Source organism: Rattus norvegicus, chromosome 2 (assembly GCF_036323735.1).
Source record: "Rattus norvegicus strain BN/NHsdMcwi chromosome 2, GRCr8, whole genome shotgun sequence".
NCBI classification, from domain to species: domain Eukaryota; kingdom Metazoa; phylum Chordata; class Mammalia; order Rodentia; family Muridae; genus Rattus; species Rattus norvegicus.
This window is the reverse complement of record NC_086020.1, coordinates 185964131-185981819: the sequence shown is the minus strand read 5'-3', so window position 1 is coordinate 185981819 and position 17689 is coordinate 185964131. Positions and strand designations below refer to the sequence as shown.

General features: G+C 47.9%; 1 protein-coding gene across 4 annotated transcripts; it reads left to right on the top strand.

Moving 5' to 3' along the window:
• The first annotated feature begins 163 nt into the window (after window positions 1-163).
• Window positions 164-5381, top strand: Ecm1 (extracellular matrix protein 1). 4 transcript variants are annotated; one of them, XM_006232942.5, is made up of 11 exons: window positions 164-390; window positions 1460-1522; window positions 1665-1766; window positions 1896-1976; window positions 2076-2156; window positions 2489-2542; window positions 2739-3058; window positions 3331-3705; window positions 4133-4353; window positions 4660-4747; window positions 5058-5381. In XM_006232942.5, the coding sequence occupies exons 1-11, from the start codon at window positions 321-323 to the stop codon at window positions 5286-5288; spliced, it is 1686 nt and encodes a 561-aa protein (XP_006233004.1). In that variant the 5' UTR covers window positions 164-320; the 3' UTR covers window positions 5289-5381. The 4 variants fall into 4 exon arrangements, with proteins under 4 accessions (XP_006233004.1, XP_063137240.1, XP_038957508.1 ...); NM_053882.1 differs by having other exon boundaries at window positions 214-390; window positions 1662-1766; XM_063281170.1 differs by lacking the exon at window positions 2489-2542 and having other exon boundaries at window positions 166-390.
• Window positions 5382-17689: the final 12308 nt, after the last annotated feature.

Here is a 17689-nt window from a genome sequence, read left to right as displayed (position 1 = left end):
TGCTCCGTGGTTCTCTGCATCAGTTCTGAGGGGTCTCATGAGTGTCCCCTCCATCACCTCCACTCTTCCCAGGCTAAGGAGGCTCCTGGAGGCTGGGAGGCGTGACTGTAAGGGGAGGAGCCGCTGGGACTGAGTCATGGCAGGAAACAGGAGGGAGGGCGGGAGATAGCATATAAAGAGAGACAGCAGGCCTTGAAGTTCACAGCGGCAGTAGCAGCAGCCAGAGGAGCAGGCTTGCAGCAAGTGGCCCAGCCCCTTCAGGTCTAGATCTGCCTGTGACAACTGCTGCTGGGTGACCCGTGACCAGTTCTTACCCCAGGATGGGGACCATACGCAGCTCAGCCTTGATCTTGGCCTGCTTGGCTCTTGCTTCTGCTGCCTCTGAGGGAGGTGAGTTGGGGTGGGGTCAGCAGTTGGGTGACTGGCTTCCTCTATATGAATGTGTCACTGTGAAGGAGGGCTGGGGTACCCGAACCTTTAACCATGGAGACCGGAACAGGAGCAAAATTCCCAGAGGTAGTTGCTAACACAAAAATTGGAGTCGAATAGACAACACGAGACAGGTGAGTTTACAGAATGAGGGGCCTCTTGTCTGAACATGTGAGGAGAAAAAGAGGCCCTCAGGCTGCTGAAACTCAGTGTCCTGAACAGGGATCTCTGACTGGCTCAATCTGGTTACAGGACAAATTAGGGGCCCATTCACACTCACCCTCTATTACACACATACGCACTGCTTTGAAGTCCTAACGCAACGAAATACCAACTCTGAACAGGATGGGGACTTAGATTTTTCCATAGATAGAGCCTCGCTGTCCTGGCTCCTAGGCTTGTGCCTTCAGTTCTGCTCCAGATGCCCAGAGCTCTAAGTCATCTGGCCAATGAGATGGCTTAGTATGTGACAGTGCTTGCCAACAGCCTGCTGACCTGTATTTAATCCCAGTTACCCACATAGAAGGAGAGAGCTGACTCCCATAAGTTGTCCTCTGACCTACACACATGATCATGGTGACACACTGGCCCCTCTATACATAAACAATATTTTTTAAGAAACCAAGAATAAGCTGAGACGGAGGAAGGCGCTTAAACATTGGCTGGACATTTTACCCAAAGGCCTGAAATTTGCTAAAGGCCTATAGGAAGAGGTTTGGAAAGAGGCGGGCCCTTGAACCCTAGAAAACTGTCAAAGCACTGACAACTGGATGGCAGCCACAAGCCCCAACCAAGGGAGATACTGACAGGAAATCAGACCTCCCTTCCCAGCCACAGGTGACATTCCCTTCAGACCCAAACTCGGGTTTCCTCAGAACCCAGGCACTCACTCAGAAGGGAGGTGTGTAACACAGGCAGTTCCTCCCACAGCAGTCTTTCCACAGTTTTAGCCTCTGCAGCCTCCCCATCCTTGGCCCAAGACCAGAAAAGGATCCCTCAAAACTGCCCAACTTGTTCTTGCTTCCTCCAGCCTTCAAGGTTTCAGACCAGAGAGAGATGAAGCCAGAGCACCTCTTCCAGCACCTCCATGAAGGTAAGAGCCCAACCTCCTTAGCTGTCCAGGTCAGATGAGGACAGGAACACTATGGCTGGTAGTATTTGTGGGGAACAAGCTTGTGACTGGGCGTCTAGGAGAAGTGGTTGGCTCTGAGTGTCTCCTCTTTTGCCTCTAGTAGGCTATGCAGCACCCCCTTCCCCACCACAAACCCGGAGACTCCAAGTTCACCACTCCGAAACTTCTCCGCATGACCCTCCCCTCTTTGAGGAACAAAAAGAAGGTGAGGTTGCCCCAAGCCCTCAGTTACCCTCTAGTTCTCTAGTCTGTGTACTTCCTGCTCTTTAGGTGGTGGGGAGGGAACCCCCTTCCATACTGTCTGCCTAGGATGCTCACACTGCCTGTTCTGTAGTGCAGCCCCCTTCTTCCCCAGAAGACATCCCTGTGTATGAGGAGGAATGGCTCACTTTCCTAAACCCTAATGTAGGTAAAGGTGAGTGCTTCCCTACTCCCCCAGCCCACCCCACCCCCACAGTGACCTCACTGACACTAGCCTGACCTCCACTACCTTATGCCCTCCCCTATCTTGCAGTGGATCCTGCTCTCCCTCAAGAAGCCATCCCCCTGCAGAAAGAGCAGCCCCCTCCTCGAATCCCAATTGAACAGAAGGAAAGTAAGTGGCTCCCTCTTTTTTTTTTTTTTTTTTTTTTTTTGGTTCTTTTTTTCGGAGCTGGGGACCGAACCCAGGGCCTTGTGCTTCCTAGGTAAGCGCTCTACCACTGAGCTAAATCCCCAGCCCCATGAGGCCCGGTTTTAAAGAAGGGCGGGAAGGACAGAAGGAAACGATGCCTGCTCCACAGCTAGATGAGTAAATGATATAAAATGGCACTCATTTTTTACTTGCCTCTCTGCTGAGTTCCTTCGTGCATGGGAACTAGCGTGAGCCTGTGTTTTAGAGGTGCCCATCCACCAAGCCTTTTGCTCACGCGCCTCCTTCTACCCCAGTAGACCCACCTGTCCAACATCAGGAGGAGATTGTTCAGTCCCGGCAGAAAGAGGGTGAGTGACCGCATAGGTTTGTCTGGTTCCATGGTTAGCCCCTGAGCCTCAGGAAGGAGCTAATGCTCGCCTGCGGGTACGGGGTCCTGTAGCAGTTATCTTTCCCTTTCAGTGACCCTGAAGGTAAGAAGCCCAGACTATGTTTCCAATCCTCTCACTCCTTAGTGCATTCCTCCCACTGCTTTCTCTGTTCTAGAGAAGCCACCCACCTTGACGGGCCAGCATCCTCCAGAGCCCCGAACTTGGAATCCAGCCCGTCACTGCCAGCAGGGACGGAGAGGTATCTGGGGCCACCGGCTGGATGGCTTCCCTCCTGGACGGCCTTCTCCAGACAATCTGAAGCAGATCTGCCTTCCTGAGCGCCAGCACGTGGTCTATGGCCCCTGGAACCTGCCACAGACTGGCTACTCTCACCTTAGTCGCCAGGGAGAGGCCCTCAATTTGCTGGAGACCGGATATTCCCGCTGCTGTCGCTGCCGCAGCGACACAAATCGCCTAGACTGTGTGAAGCTTGTGGTAAGGGTTTGGCTGCTGCTGCTGGGTGTGTACATGCATGCATATGTGTTTGTGTTTGTGCGTGTGTGCGTGTGTGTGTGTGTGCGTGCGTGTGTGTGTGTGTGTGCGCGCATATGTGTGTGTGCGTGCATGTGTATGCATATGCGTGTGCGCAGGCTCCACACTCACCCTGGGTACGGAGCACAGGTCGTCTGTGCCACTTACTTGCCTACCTAGGGTCCTTTCCTGGAGCATATGAACTGTGCTGGGCTGACCCACCCCTCTCACTCTAGTGGGAGGACGCAATGACCCAGTTCTGTGAGGCTGAATTCTCTGTCAAGACCCGACCCCACCTGTGCTGCAAACAGCGTGGGGAGGAGCGATTCTCTTGCTTCCAGAAGGAAGCTCCTCGGCCCGACTACCTGCTCCGACCCTGCCCCATCCACCAGACTGGCATTTCCTCAGGAACCCAACTGCCTTTCCCTCCGGGGTTGCCCACACCGGACAATGTCAAAAACATCTGTCTCCTGAGACGCTTCCGCTCCGTGCCGCGCAACCTCCCAGCTACTGACGCCATCCAGAGGCAGCTGCAGGCTCTGACCCGGCTGGAGACGGAGTTCCAGCGCTGCTGCCGCCAGGGTCACAACCACACTTGCACATGGAAGGCCGTAAGTGGGCATCCCAGCCTCCTCGGGAGCCTATCTGCCTGCCCACCCAGCTCCAACTGCTGATTCTACAGCCATCCGTCCACATTCGTCTGCTTGTGACTGTCCGTCCGTCCGTCCGCCCATCCGTTGTGTATGTCATCCAAGTCTGTTCACCTTGAGTCTTCGTCCTTCCATCCTGGCCTCATCACCCGTGACCCCACATATGCATCTGTCTGTCATCCATCCGTCCAGCTATGGTCTCAACCGACCCTCTGTACCTACTGTTCCAGCTCATCTCCAGTGGCCAATTAGGAGCCTCATCTGTGTTCCTCCCTTTCAACCTCCCCTTTGACCCCTGGAGCCTCATCTCATAGCTGAAAGTGATAAGGTGTGGTAAGGAGAAGGGGCCAAGTAGCTGACTTCTGACCTCTGTCTCTCTGGTCCACAGTGGGAGGATACCCTGGATGGATACTGTGATCGGGAGCTGGCTATAAAGACCCACCCCCACTCGTGCTGCCACTACCCTCCAAGTCCTGCCCGTGATGAATGTTTTGCCCACCTCGCTCCCTATCCCAACTATGACCGGGATCTCTTGACCGTTGACCTTAGCCGAGTCACCCCCAACCTCATGGACCATCTCTGTGGAAACGGAAGAGTTCTCAGCAAGCAGTGAGTCCTACCCAGATCTTCTCCACACTCTTGCCTTTCCAAAACCTCCTCCCTTGTGTATACCCTTGGGGAGGACAAAATCATGACTTCCCAGTTCTGTTGAAGTTGTTGTTAGAGGACGGTTTATTTCTTTATTGTGAAGGAGTTTCACTCTGTGGTCAAGGCTGGTCTTGAACCGGTCTTCTTGCCCCAGTCAGTACTCTAAGTAATGGAGTTACAGGCATAAACCAGTCCTGACCCCAACAGGCTTTGGGTGCTGTGGAACAAAGACCCTGAGCTCTTCCTTTCTCTTGCCAATCACCACAGTAAACAGATCCCTGGCCTGATCCAGAACATGACTGTCCGCTGCTGCGAGCTGCCATACCCAGAACAGGCCTGCTGTGGTGAGGAGGAGGTGAGTGTGCAGAAGAAGGCTAGAAAGAGAGGTTGCCCTTCTTTTTAGTACCTCAAACCTGTTCATAGAAGTCAGGCTGAGTGGAATACATCATTTCTCAGAGTTCTAGAAGTCTCCCTTCCTAAGAACCTCTTGTCCCCGCCCTGGGCCTCAAGCTTCTGGCACTTCCAGATGTACACATCTGTCAGTGACAAGGAATCCCTCTGTGGTAGGGAAGCTTGCAGGCTCTGGGCTTCTGACCAGAGGGTACCCACACCCAACCTCTGACGTCCCCAGCCCTGACTGCCCCTGCTTTACATTGCTCTCTCAGAAACTGGCTTTCATTGAGGATCTCTGTGGTCCCCGGAGGAACTCCTGGAAAGATCCTGCCCTCTGCTGTACCTTGTCTCCTGGAGATAAACAAGCCAACTGCTTCAATACCAACTACCTGAGGAATGTGGCTTTAGTGGCTGGAGACACTGGGAATGCCACTGGCCTGGGGCAGCAGGGCCCAACTGGGGGAACAAATGTCGGCCCCGCCCCTGGGTCCAAGGAAGAATGAGTCACCCTGAGCCTCAGAGGATTAGATGGGGTACCCCGCCCTACTCCACCCTCCTTGAACACTCATTACAATAAATGCCTCTTGGATTTGGCATCCTCATTGTCTTTAGCGCACAAACACGCCCTCATAAGCTCCCTAGGTCTGGCCCAGTGGCCTGCTCCCCTGACTGAACAGTTGTTCCTTATGTGGTGGGACCAGAGCTAAGTGACTTGACTTCACTTGGCATCATGGCCTTAATCAAATCTCTTAATAGAACTCCTCCCCAGTAGCTAGCTGTTAGTATTCAAAGAGAAGAAGATGTAGTGTATTTTGGGCCACAGCCCAACCTGCCATTTTATTCTGCTTGGGCTCAAGCCAGCATCTTGACAACTAATCACATGTTCTACCACTGAGGTACATCCCAGCCCAGTCTGTGTGGTCTCTGTGTGTTTGTGAATGTGCTTATAGTGTGCGTGTAGATATGCACATACATGGTGTGGAAGCCAGAGCTCAAAGTCCAGAGCCTTTCCTGGGCCCTCCACCTTACCGAGGCTCTCTCGCTGAATCTGGAATTCACCAATGGCTGCCACCCTGGTCCTGGGCTCTGAGGGCTGCAGAGATCCACCTGGCTGGGGACTTACAGGTCTGCACCAGCATGGCTGGTTTCACTTAGGAGCTGGAGGTCCCAACTCAGTGGCAGGCACTCACTGTCTCCACAGCCCAAGCCTGACATTTAAGTCACTCCCCACTTTGGCTATTGTTCGGTTTGCTGAACCGCTGTTTATGATCATGTTAAGACTTGGGAAACACACAGCCTCAGCCCTGGCTATTCACAGTCCAGGAACCTGTTTGCAGGTTTAACAAGTTGTGGCATAGGGTGGACAAGGTGCCAGGCTGTTCTGAGCAGGACGGGGCCTGAGTAGGGTGGAGTTGAGCTGGAACAGCATCCTGCACTTGGGATAGCATCTCAACCCTGTCACACAGCTCCCGTATTGGAGATAAAAGGAGTTCCCAGTAGAGGATGTGCTTAGATTTGCTTCTGAAAATGTCTAGTCAACAGCCAGGCAGGCAGGAAGGCCATGTTCCTGGGCAAGAGGGCTGAGCTCCAGCTCGAGAAGAACCAGAGATGGGCAGTGACAGGGTCCTCAACCTTGGCCCCTGCATCCTAAGCCTCAAGGCTGGGAATGAAGAATACCCCTGGGGAACAGGACTCTCTGACCTGCGGCCTCGTTCCCTGTGGCAGTCCATCTTTCCAGAAACACAGATTTCCAACTCCCAGTTCTGGTAGAGTGGGTGAACCAAGGCCCGTCATGGACCCTGGCTGAGATCCAAGCCACGCCAGCCGCTTCCTGCCGGGCCACAGCCTTTTATTTATTTTTTGGTCAGAGTTGTTCCTAAGCAACTTCCTTGCAGATTCCTCTGTCTGTCAGCCCATCGCCCCACCTCAGTCCCTGTCCTAAACTCAAGAGCTCTAGTGAGCCTGCACCAAAGTCCCAGGCACTTTGACTAGAGGGAACAAGCTGGGAAACTGTCAAACCTGTAGTCATTTCTGTCTTTACCTAGCTGTAGCCCAGGGCCAAGTCACACAGTCTTGGCCTCCACAGTGGTTCACAGTATGGGGAGGAGACAAGGGAACTGGAAGGAATAAGTAAACAGCCAAAAGGAAGGAAGCAGTAACCAAAGCAAAGATGGTGGCTCAGCGTGTGAGCATTAGTAACTCGGTGGTGAGTTTGAACAGCAAGATGTGGGTTGCTGTCACCAAGGAAAGGAGGAAGTGTTAAAATGGATAGCAATTAGATGTGAAAATATTAAGATAGAATTAAAGCTTTGGGGAGACACAAGAATGCGATCTGAAGAGAACTGATTGATGGTGGGTAGGGGGCGACCGAAGAGCACTGGCTGCTTGCTCTTCTAGAGGACCTGGGTTCAGTTCCCAGCACACATGTGGCAGCAACTCCAGCTCCAGGGGATCCAGCACACACACTTACACAGACGCATATGCAGGCAAAACACCAACGCACATAAAATAAATCTTAAACAAAAAGCTTGAGGAGCTGGAGAGATGGCTCAGTGGCTAAGAGCACTGGCTGCGTCAGCATGGAGCATGCGCATGGCGGCTCACAGCTCTGTAAATGACAGGGATCTGAAGCCTTCTCCTGGCCTGTGCTAGGACCAGATACACACAGGCCAGCAGACAAAACACTGAATTAGTCATTTAAAAAAGACTAACAGCAGCAGCAGCAGCAACAACAACAACAACAAAATAAACAAGTTCAGGTTTTGTTGGGAGGGATTGGAGAGATGGCTCAGAAGTTAAGAAACCCTAAGTTCAGTTCACAGAACATAGAAAGGTCACATCTGCATGCAACTACTGATCTTGGGATCACACTCCCTCCACCAGCACGTGCTACACACATGGCAGACTTGTGGCCCATGAACAAGGGAAGAATACAAATAAGCCAGACAGTGGTGGGCACACCTTTCGTCCCAGCACTCAGGACGCAGAGGCCAGTGGATCTTAGTGAATTTGAGGCCAGCCTGGTCTACATAGTTCCAGGTCAGAGCTACACAAGCCTCCATCTCAAAATTAATAAATGAGAAAAGATAAATAAAAAGGAAACAATAGAGCTGGAGAGATGACTCAGTGTTTAAGAGCACTGACTGCTCTTCCAGAGGTTCTGAGTTCAAATCCCAGCAACCACACCGTGGCTCACAACCATCTGTAATGAGATCTGATGTCCTCTCCTGGTATGTCAGAAGACAGCTACACTGTACTTATAAGTAATAAATAAATCTTTAAAAAAAAAAAAAAAGGGTTGGGGATTTAGCTCAGTGGTAGAGCGCTTGCCTAGCAGGCGCAAGGCCCTGGGTTCAGTCCCCAGCTCCGGGGGAAAAAAAAAAAAAAAAAGACAGACAGGAAGGGGAGCAGTTCCGAGGCCAATACACAATTCTTCATTGTTAATAATGATACCTTACAATCTCCCAGAAATTTTCGGAACACAAGAAATAAAGAAGGAAGAAACAGCCAAACATGGTACCCATACCTGAGGTCCCAGGTATTCAGGAGGTTGAGGCAGGAGGATTGTAAGGCCTGTTCGGGTTATGGAGTGAACTTAAGACAAGCCTAGGAAACTTAGTGAGACTGTCTCAAAATAAAATTAAGAAAAAGAAGGCTAAAGCTGGACCTCAGGCCTCAAGACCAGAGCACTGGCCTAGACTATGTGAGCCTCTAAATTCAACCCAGAGTACTATAGGGGAGTGGACATGGCGGCTCATGCCTGTCACAATAAACTTGGGAACTAGAGGCAAGAAGAACCATAAGCTGGAGAGAGGATGGATGGATCTATGGATGGATAGACAGACAGACAGATGGGTGGACAGACAGATGGGCAGATAGACAGACAGATTGACAGATATGGCTAGAAAGATGGCTCCGAGGTTAAGATCACTGCTGATCTCACACACACACACTTTCCAGGGTAGCCTGGCTTATACAGGAAGACCCTGTCTCAAAAACAAAAACAACTTAAAAGCACCATCCAGATATTAATTCTTTAGTTTTAATAATTCATTAAATTCATCTAAGCTACACTATCTCACTAGATTTACCAGAAATTAGTTTTGTGCCTTCTAGGTATAAAGAGACTCATGACTCCAAGCACACAGATCTTTGTTTCAAAATTAGATGTATGCTTAAGTTTGAATAAAAATAAGTTATCAGTAATAATAATAAACATTATGGCTAAAAATTGGCAACAATCATCTGAACCACTGGAAGACACAGTGCCTATGGAAGTGTGCCTCATAATTCAAAAACTTCCAATTAAAAATAAGTATTACTGGGGTTGGGGATTTAGCTCAGTGGTAGAGCGCTTGCCTAGCAAGCACAAGGCCCTGGGTTCGGTCCCCAGCCCCGAAAAAAAAGAAAAAAGAAGAAAAAAAAATATAAGTATTACTGAAAACCAATAAAACAAGAAACAACAAAATGATCAATAATAATAATAATAATAATAATAATAATAATAATAATAATAATATAAAAAGAAGGAGAAGAGAGGGGAGTGACGGTGCACACCATTAGTCCCAGCATTTGGGAGGCAGATACAGGTGGACTGTATTGCATGTGAGGTCAGCCTGGTCTACAAAGTAAGATCCAGGCAGGACAAGCTGCACAACAAAACCCTGTTTAAAAACAAAAATAAGAGGGTCGGCGATTCAGCTCAGTGGTAGAGCGCTTGCCTTGCAAGCGCAGGGCCCTGGGATCGGTCCCCAGCTCCGAAAAAAAGAAAAAAAAAAAAATAAGGAAAGAAAGAGCAGAGAGGAGAATAAGAAAAAGGAAAGAGGCCTGAGGCTTGGTGGTGTGGCCCAGTGTCATTGCATCTTGGCAAGGCTGCTGTTTTCAGCGGGAGTACCATACCATGCATAGCACAGAGACCTGGCAACCGCCCCACCTCCCTACAAGGAGACATTGTCGTCAGTGCCCGAGCCTGATCCAATTAAGCCACTTCCAAAATTCTTAAGCACAGAATCTGCAATAACATTTTGCTGTTTCCATTTCCTTAGTGCCGGGCTAGTTAGCTACATACCAATACATCACTGATCTCAAAGGAAACCTATTGAAAGGTTTACATTTGTTCATTTGTTACTGGAGCTTTGAAGGTACCTTTTAAAGCTTCAATTACTTTGAGACAGTTTAACTAGTTAAGCTATGCTGGCTTTGAACTTGTGATCTTTTAGTCTAAGATGTTTAAGTGCTGGGACTGCAAGCACTTTTTATTTGTTTATTTGTTTGTTTGTTTGTTTTTGTTTTTGTTTTTTTAATAGGGTTTCTACATACAATTCTGGCCGGCTGTCCTGGAATTCACTATGTAGACCAGGCTGGTCTCAGACCCACAGAGATATAAGCCAGGCTGACCTCAGCTTGCTATGTAGAAGAACTTAAACCCCTAATTCCTGTCTTCACCTCTCAAGTGTTAGGTCTATAGGCATGAGCTAACGTGCTGGCCTGGCTTCTTCTCACACTGTTAGCCAGCCATAGGGGCTCACACCTATAATCCCAGCACTAAGGAGGCAAAGACGAGAGATCTCTGTGAGTTTGAGTCTAGCCTGGTCTACAGACGGATAGGCAGGCAGGCAGGCAGGCAGACAGACAGACAGACAGACAGACGGACAGGGAGACTCTCTCACTGTATAGCCCCAACTAGCCCTCGATTCACAAAAGTCCACCTGTCTTGGCTTCCCAAATGCTGGAATTAGAATTAAAGGCAAGGGGCTGGGGATTTAGCTCAGTGATAGAGCGCTTACCTAGGAAGCGCAAGGCCCTGGGTTCGGTCCCCAGCTCTGAAAAAAAGAACCAAAAAAAAAAAAAAAAAAAAGAATTAAAGGCAAATGCTCCCTCCCGCTACCATGCTGACCCTTTAAATTCTGTAGGAATAAAACAAATGGTGGTACAAGCTGTCATCCAGGACCTCAAGAGGCTGTACCATGAACATCTTAAGTTCAAGTCAGCTGTGGGTACCAAGTAAAAATAAAAATGAAAAATAAAAAACTTAGCTCAATAAATATAAAACTGAGTTGCCTTGGCCAGCCTTGAATTGTGACTTTCCTGGAGCTGGGTTACAAACCTGTGCCTCTGTATCCAGATCACTGTCTACCTTTTTCCTCATTACTTACCTTTCTGCTGTGTCTATGCTGCTAAAACTTTGTTCTTGTGCTTATTTTTGTGTCTTGCTGAAAATTGAACCCTGGGACCTCGAGTACACACTAGCAAACACTATCTATTCTAATTGCTTCTTATTTTTGCTTTCTGTAATTTTTCAGCTCCCAGAATTCACTTTTGTGTGAGGGTATGCATCGTGGGCAAGCATACTGCCATTGTGCTACATCCCCATCCCCCATAATTCATGTCTGTGTTTCGGTCCTATTTAAATTCACTCTGAAGATGAGAAGGTAGCTCAGTGGGTACAGTGGCTCGAGTTTGAAGTGCTCTGTGTTTGAGCCCCAGAATAGTGGTGCTCATCCAATCCCAACACTCCAAACAGAGGTCAGAAATACAAGGTCATTTTTGGCTACATTCCAAGATCAAGGCCAGCCTGGGCTACATGAGAACCTGTCTTAAAAGAAGTAAATCTGGTGCATCATTTTTTTCTCTCTTAAACATTTTTTATCTGTATGTTTTGCCTGTGTTTATGTATGTATACCACATACATACATACATACATACATACATACATACATACATACATATGGTCTGGTGCCCTTTCAGGTCAGGTTGGTCATGACTCATGCCTTTAGTCCCAGCACTTGGAAGGCAGAGGCAGGCAGATCTCTGTGAGTTTGAGGCCAGCCTGGTCTACAGAGTGAGTTCCAAGACAGCCAGGGCTACACAGAAAAATCTTGTCTCAAAAGAAAGAAAGAGAAGAAATCCAAATTTGGTTACTTAGGAAACAAGTCGACAATCGATAAGGGAACCTCATGGAATTTAAGGGCTTTTGAGGAGCCAAGGAAACAGTTAAGTAAAGACAGCCTGCAGAAGGGAGAAATTACTCTAGTTATACCTCTGACAGTGGATTAATACCTGGGATAAATACATGAAGAAACTAAACAAGCAACCAACCCGTCCAAGGAATGGGCTTATGAGATGAGCAGACCATTCTCAAAAGACGGAACACAAATGCCCAAGAATACAGAAAACGCTTGACCTCTCCGGCTGTCAGAGGACTACAAGTCAGACCATGCTAGGATTCCATCTCACCCTCATCAGAATGCAGTCATTGAGAAAACAAACAGCCGCCAGTGCTGACAAGGATGTGGAGAGGAAGGAACCTTATACACGGTGGTGGAGATGTGAAGTAGTCCAGTCCCTGTGGATGTCAGGATGGAGGTTTCTCAGAAAACCGGACATGACTTCCCTCTCCCTGTCTCACTCATGGGCATTTACACAAGTCACAGACACACTCGTTCTTTAGTGTCTGTTGCAATAGTGCCTGAAACAGCTAAGTATCCAACAGCAGAGGAGTGAGAAGGAGATATGGTGTGTGTAGGTGCCTATGTTCATGTGAGGGCCACATGTGTGCTCAAGCACACGGAAGCCAAAGGTTAGCGTCAGTCGTCTGCCCCAATGCTCAATATTTTGAGTCATGGCCTCTCGCTGAGCCTGGAGTTCACAGATTTACCCAGGCTGCCTGTCCAGGGAGCTCCAGTGACCTCATGTCCTGTCTCTGCCTATCTAAACCTGAGATTACAGGCACAAACCACCAGGCCTGACATATACACATTCATACATATACTATACATACATATACACATGCATACATATACTATACATACATATATAGATACACATGTATACACACACACGCACACACACACATACACATACACACATACACACACATGCACACACACATACACACATGCACACACACATACACACATATACACACATACACATACACACACATACACACATATGCACACACACATGCACACATACACACATACACACACATACACACACACACACACACACACACACACACACACACACACACACGCACGCACGCACTAGAGATTCGAAGTCAGTTCTAAGCATCAGGCACGTTACCAACTGAGCCATTTCCCAGCTCCAGCATGGATTCCTTCAACCATAAAGAAGAATGAGATTCTCAGGAAAGTAGGTGCAGTAGGAGATGACTGTGTCGTTAATGTCTTAGTCACTGTTCTGATGCTGTGGAGAGACACCATGGCTAAGGCAGCATTTTATTAAAGAAAGTGTTTGTTGGGAGCTTACTTAAGTTTCAGAGGGTGAGTGCATGACCTTCGTGGTGGGGAGCAGACAGGCGCCATGCTGGAGCGGTAGCTGAGGACTCTGCAATCCGTTTCACAGGTAGCAGGCAGAGGGGAGCAGCAATGTGCTCAACATTCAATACGTACATCTTCAAAAGCTAGTTTTTAAAGAATGAGGAAAAAACAATGAGCTTGTCTGGTGTGCTGACACACACCTTTGATCCCAGCACTCAGGAGACAGAGGCAGTCAGAATTCTGTGAGGTTTGAGACCAGGCTGGTCCTCTAAAGAGAGTGCCAGGACACAGAGCAACCCTGTTTCAAAAAAAAAAAAAAAAAGCAAAACAGCCACCACCACAATGACAACAACACATTCTAGAGCTTACCTGTGATGTGACCACGTCCAGGCTAAGATCATTGACTGTAACAGGGGATCAGAGAGCTGAGGCAGGAGGATCACAAATCCAAAACACCCCTGGACCACAGAGGAGCTCCAGGAGCAACTTAGCAGGACCCTGTCTCAAAAATAAAAAATGAACCGATCCCCTGGGTGTGATAACTGCCCTGTCGCTGTGATAACCGCATGCCTAAGCAACCTTGGGAGGGGAGGACTTGTTTCAGCCTAAAAGGCCCATGGTGAAGGGAATTATGGGCAGGAACGGGAACAGAAACCATGGGAGGAAGATGCTTGCTCTCTTTGCTTTCTTACACAGCCAGGGCCACCTGCCCACAGCTGGCACTGCCCACGGTGAGATGGACCCTCCCAGTGCATCACTAACCAAGAAAATGGCCACACACTTGCCAGAAGGTCAAGCTGACAGAGACATTTTCTTTGTTGAAATTCCCTCTTCCTAGGTGACCCTGGCTTGTGTCAGATTGAACACAAAAACCAAACCAACCAACCAGCCAAAAAAACTAGACACACACACACACACACACACACACACACACACACACACACACGGGTGCAGGGTTGTGGGTGGGGAGTGACAAACAAGCTATATTTCATAGCTTTTAATATAATTACTGTTTTTTTTTTTTTTGGTTCTTTTTTTCGGAGCTGGGGACCGAACCCAGGGCCTTGCGCTTCCTAGGTAAGCGCTCTACCACTGAGCCAAATCCCCAGCCCCCATAATTACTGTTTTTTTTAAAAACCTATTTCAGGACTGGAGAGATGGCTCAGCGGTTAGAAGCACTGACTGCTCTTCCAGAGGTCCTGAGTTCAATTCCCAGCAACCACATGGTGGCTCACAACCATCTATAAGGGGAACTGATGTCCTCTTCTAGTATGTCTAAATATATATGTATATATATATATATATATACATATATATATATCTTTAAAAAACTATATATATATATTTTTAAAAACTTACTTGCTTAAGCATGACCCATGCCTATAAGTCCAGCACTTAGACAGCCGAGGCAGGAGAATCAAAAATTCCAAGTTAGTGTGGTCCATATATTGAGTTTCAAGAGAGCTTAAGCTATATAAGTCCCTGTTACAAAAGACATTGTTTGATATATGTGTTTTGTTTTTGAGACAGAGTTTCTCGTTTATAATTATATATCTGCTAGATTCTAAGTTCCATCAAGTTGCACCTTTCTGCTTCTTATATGAATGTTGAAGGCCGTCCCCCAGGGGTATCAGAAAAGATTGCATGGTACAACCACAGCCTGTTCAAGTCTGTATGTCTAACTTTAAACGGAAATAAAAGGCTGCAGCCGACAGGAAGGGCCCGGTGTGCAGAAAGATCACTCTATCACTAATAAATGGTAGTGACCTCCAACTGTCCCTTGGAGTTTTTCCAAAATCTCCTACAGAGGCTCACAATGGTCTCTAGTTCCAGGGGATCTGACGCCCTCTTCTGACCACCACAGACACTGCTTTATCGTTTTCTTAGAATTTTTAATTCTCAATCAGGTAGCTAATCCCGGCTTTTGCTCCTGACTATTCAATTGCTCTGTAAGCCATGCTGTCCATCATAGCATCTGGAGACCTTGCGAGTCTGCTCTACGATCTATTATAACTGCTATTCTTTTCTGAGTGTTAGTTTGGGTTTGTTAATTTGTTTTGTATGTAGCCCTGGCTGGCGTGCCTTGTTATGACTGTGCCATGGGATGATCTGGAATTCAGGAGCCTTCCTCTTGCTCTCCTAGTGTTAGAACTGTGGGCAATGCAACACCACATCCGTCATCTCCTATGCACCTTCTTTTAAAAAAAAGATTTATTTATTTGTTTATTTGTTTATTGTATGTGAGTACACTGTAGCTGTCTTCAGACACACCAGAAGAGGGCATCAGACCCCATTACAGATGGTTGTGAGCCACCATGTGGTTGCTAGGAATTGAACTCAGGTCCTCTGGAAGAGGAGTCAGTGTTCTAAACCGTTGAGCCATCTCTCCAGCCCCAAGAGAACTCTTTTTTTGATCTGATCAATCTATCTATCTATCTATCTATCTATCTATCTATCTATCTATCTATCTATCTATCTATTTTGAGACAGCCTCTGGCTGTGTCTTGCACCTAAGCTTCAAACCACTGACTGAGCGCCCTGGCCCAGCTGCCAGCTTACAGGCTGTGCACCACACCCTTTTAAAGAGAACTTTTTTCTACTTTGCCAAATCACTGAGGGTATTGGCCATGCGTAACCACCTTACATCAAGTTCAGGCCTGAGTTTTCTGTGTTGATTTAAGCCTAGCAGGTAGGATTTAGCATCCACTCGGAGCATGGGTCTCCCAAGCATCCCCTCTCAGCACTGAGTCAAGGGAGAAAGGGGAATTTGTCAGCAGGATGTCTTAGCTACCTCTATGTCTTTATGTTGTTGTGACTTAAAAACCAAAAGCGAACTTAAGGGAGACAGAGGGCCTTCTCTCCTGGGCATTTCCTGGAAATACCACAAACAAGATTGTTGTTTGTTTACAGCAGAAACACCCCAACTTCCTGTGCCCTGATATCTACATTCTACATTATCAACTGTGTTCCTGGAGAACCTGGGACCTCCCCTAAGTCCCTACCAACTCTTTGAAGATCCTCTTCAGACCTCTCAGAATGGTGTCCCCAACTGTTGTGAAGACACAAACCTGAGTCTTCACAGACAAGCTTGCTTCCTTCTGGAGTGTGACCCTTCCTCTGAACACTTGAGCTGAAAATCTGTCCTAAAATCTCCTCAGTTAAAGAGTGCTCACCTGGCACAGGCAGGCTGGGGTCACTCCTCCACACTGCCAGAGAAGTGGGGGCAGGAGGACCAGAGGTTCGAGGAGTTCCCTGGGACACAAGATGTTGTATCAAAAAAGGAGACAAGGGTCCAGAGAGATGAGGCAACAGATGAATATTTGCTGCTCTTGCAGAGAACCCCAGGTTGGTTCCCAACACTCACATGGCTGCTCATAACCACTGTGACTCTTAAGTTGAAGAGATCCGTCACCACCATCTTTTTCTCCTCCTCCTTCCCTTCCTCCTCCTCCTCCCCTTCCTCCTCTTTTTTTTTTTTTTTCTTTCTTTTTTTTTTTTTTCCCCAGAGCTGGGGACCGAACCCAGGGCCTTCCGCTTGCTAGGCAAGCGCTCTACCACTGAGCTAAATCCCCAACCCCCTCCTCTTCTTTTGTTTACGTTGTTGTAGTTTTATTTTTTGAGACAGGGTTTCTCTGTGTGGTCCTAGCTGTCCCTGGAACTCACTCTGTAGACCAGGCTGGCCTTGAACTCACAGAGATCTGCCTGCCTCTTCTTTCCAAGTGCTGGGATTAAAGTGGGGGGAGGGGACCCCATAGCTATTCTTTTGTTTCTGAAACAGACTTTCTCCCTGACCTGGGGCTCAGTAATTTGGCTAGGCCAGTGGAATCTTGGAGACTCTATAGTGAAATTACCAGAGTGGGTCACCTCAAGCTTTTGACATAGATGTTGAAGATGTGGTTTATGACCCCATGCTTACATGATAAGCTATAACCAGCCCCTAGTTGAGCCTTTTTGTTATGTTTATTTACTTATTTACTTATTTATTTTTCAGATGGTTACTCACTATGTAGCCCTTGTTGACTCGGAACTCAGAGATCTGGCTGCCTCTGCCTCCTGAGTGCCGTGATATCAAAAGCACTTGCCATGGCCTGCGTGAATCTTTATTTTTAATTTTATATATATATATATATATATATATATATATATATATATATATATATATATATATAGTGTGTGTGTGTGTGCATGCGTGCGTGCGTGCGTGCCTGCGTGCGTGCGTGTGTGTGTGTGTGTGTGTGTGTGTGTGTGTGTGTGTGTGATGGGGCAGATCCAAAAGAAACTTGGGACAAATGGCTCTCCGTGGTGCCTATTAGCATAGCAAAGCCCATGCTCTCCTGGAGGCTCATTCTGTATCACAAATACCCATGGTAATGGTAAAAACCCATGTACTGCTCTCCAGAGGACCCAAGTCAGTTCCCAGCACCCACATCAGATGGCTCACAACTCCAGCTCCAAGGAGATCCAGACACTTCTGCATCTGCTGGTCCATGCCCTCGTGTGCACGCACCCACACACAGACATAAACACATAACTTCTCCTGGAGTAGCGCAATGTACCAGTGAGTCAAGACCAACAGATTTTGACCCAAACAATGTTTACAGAAAACACAACAAGCACTT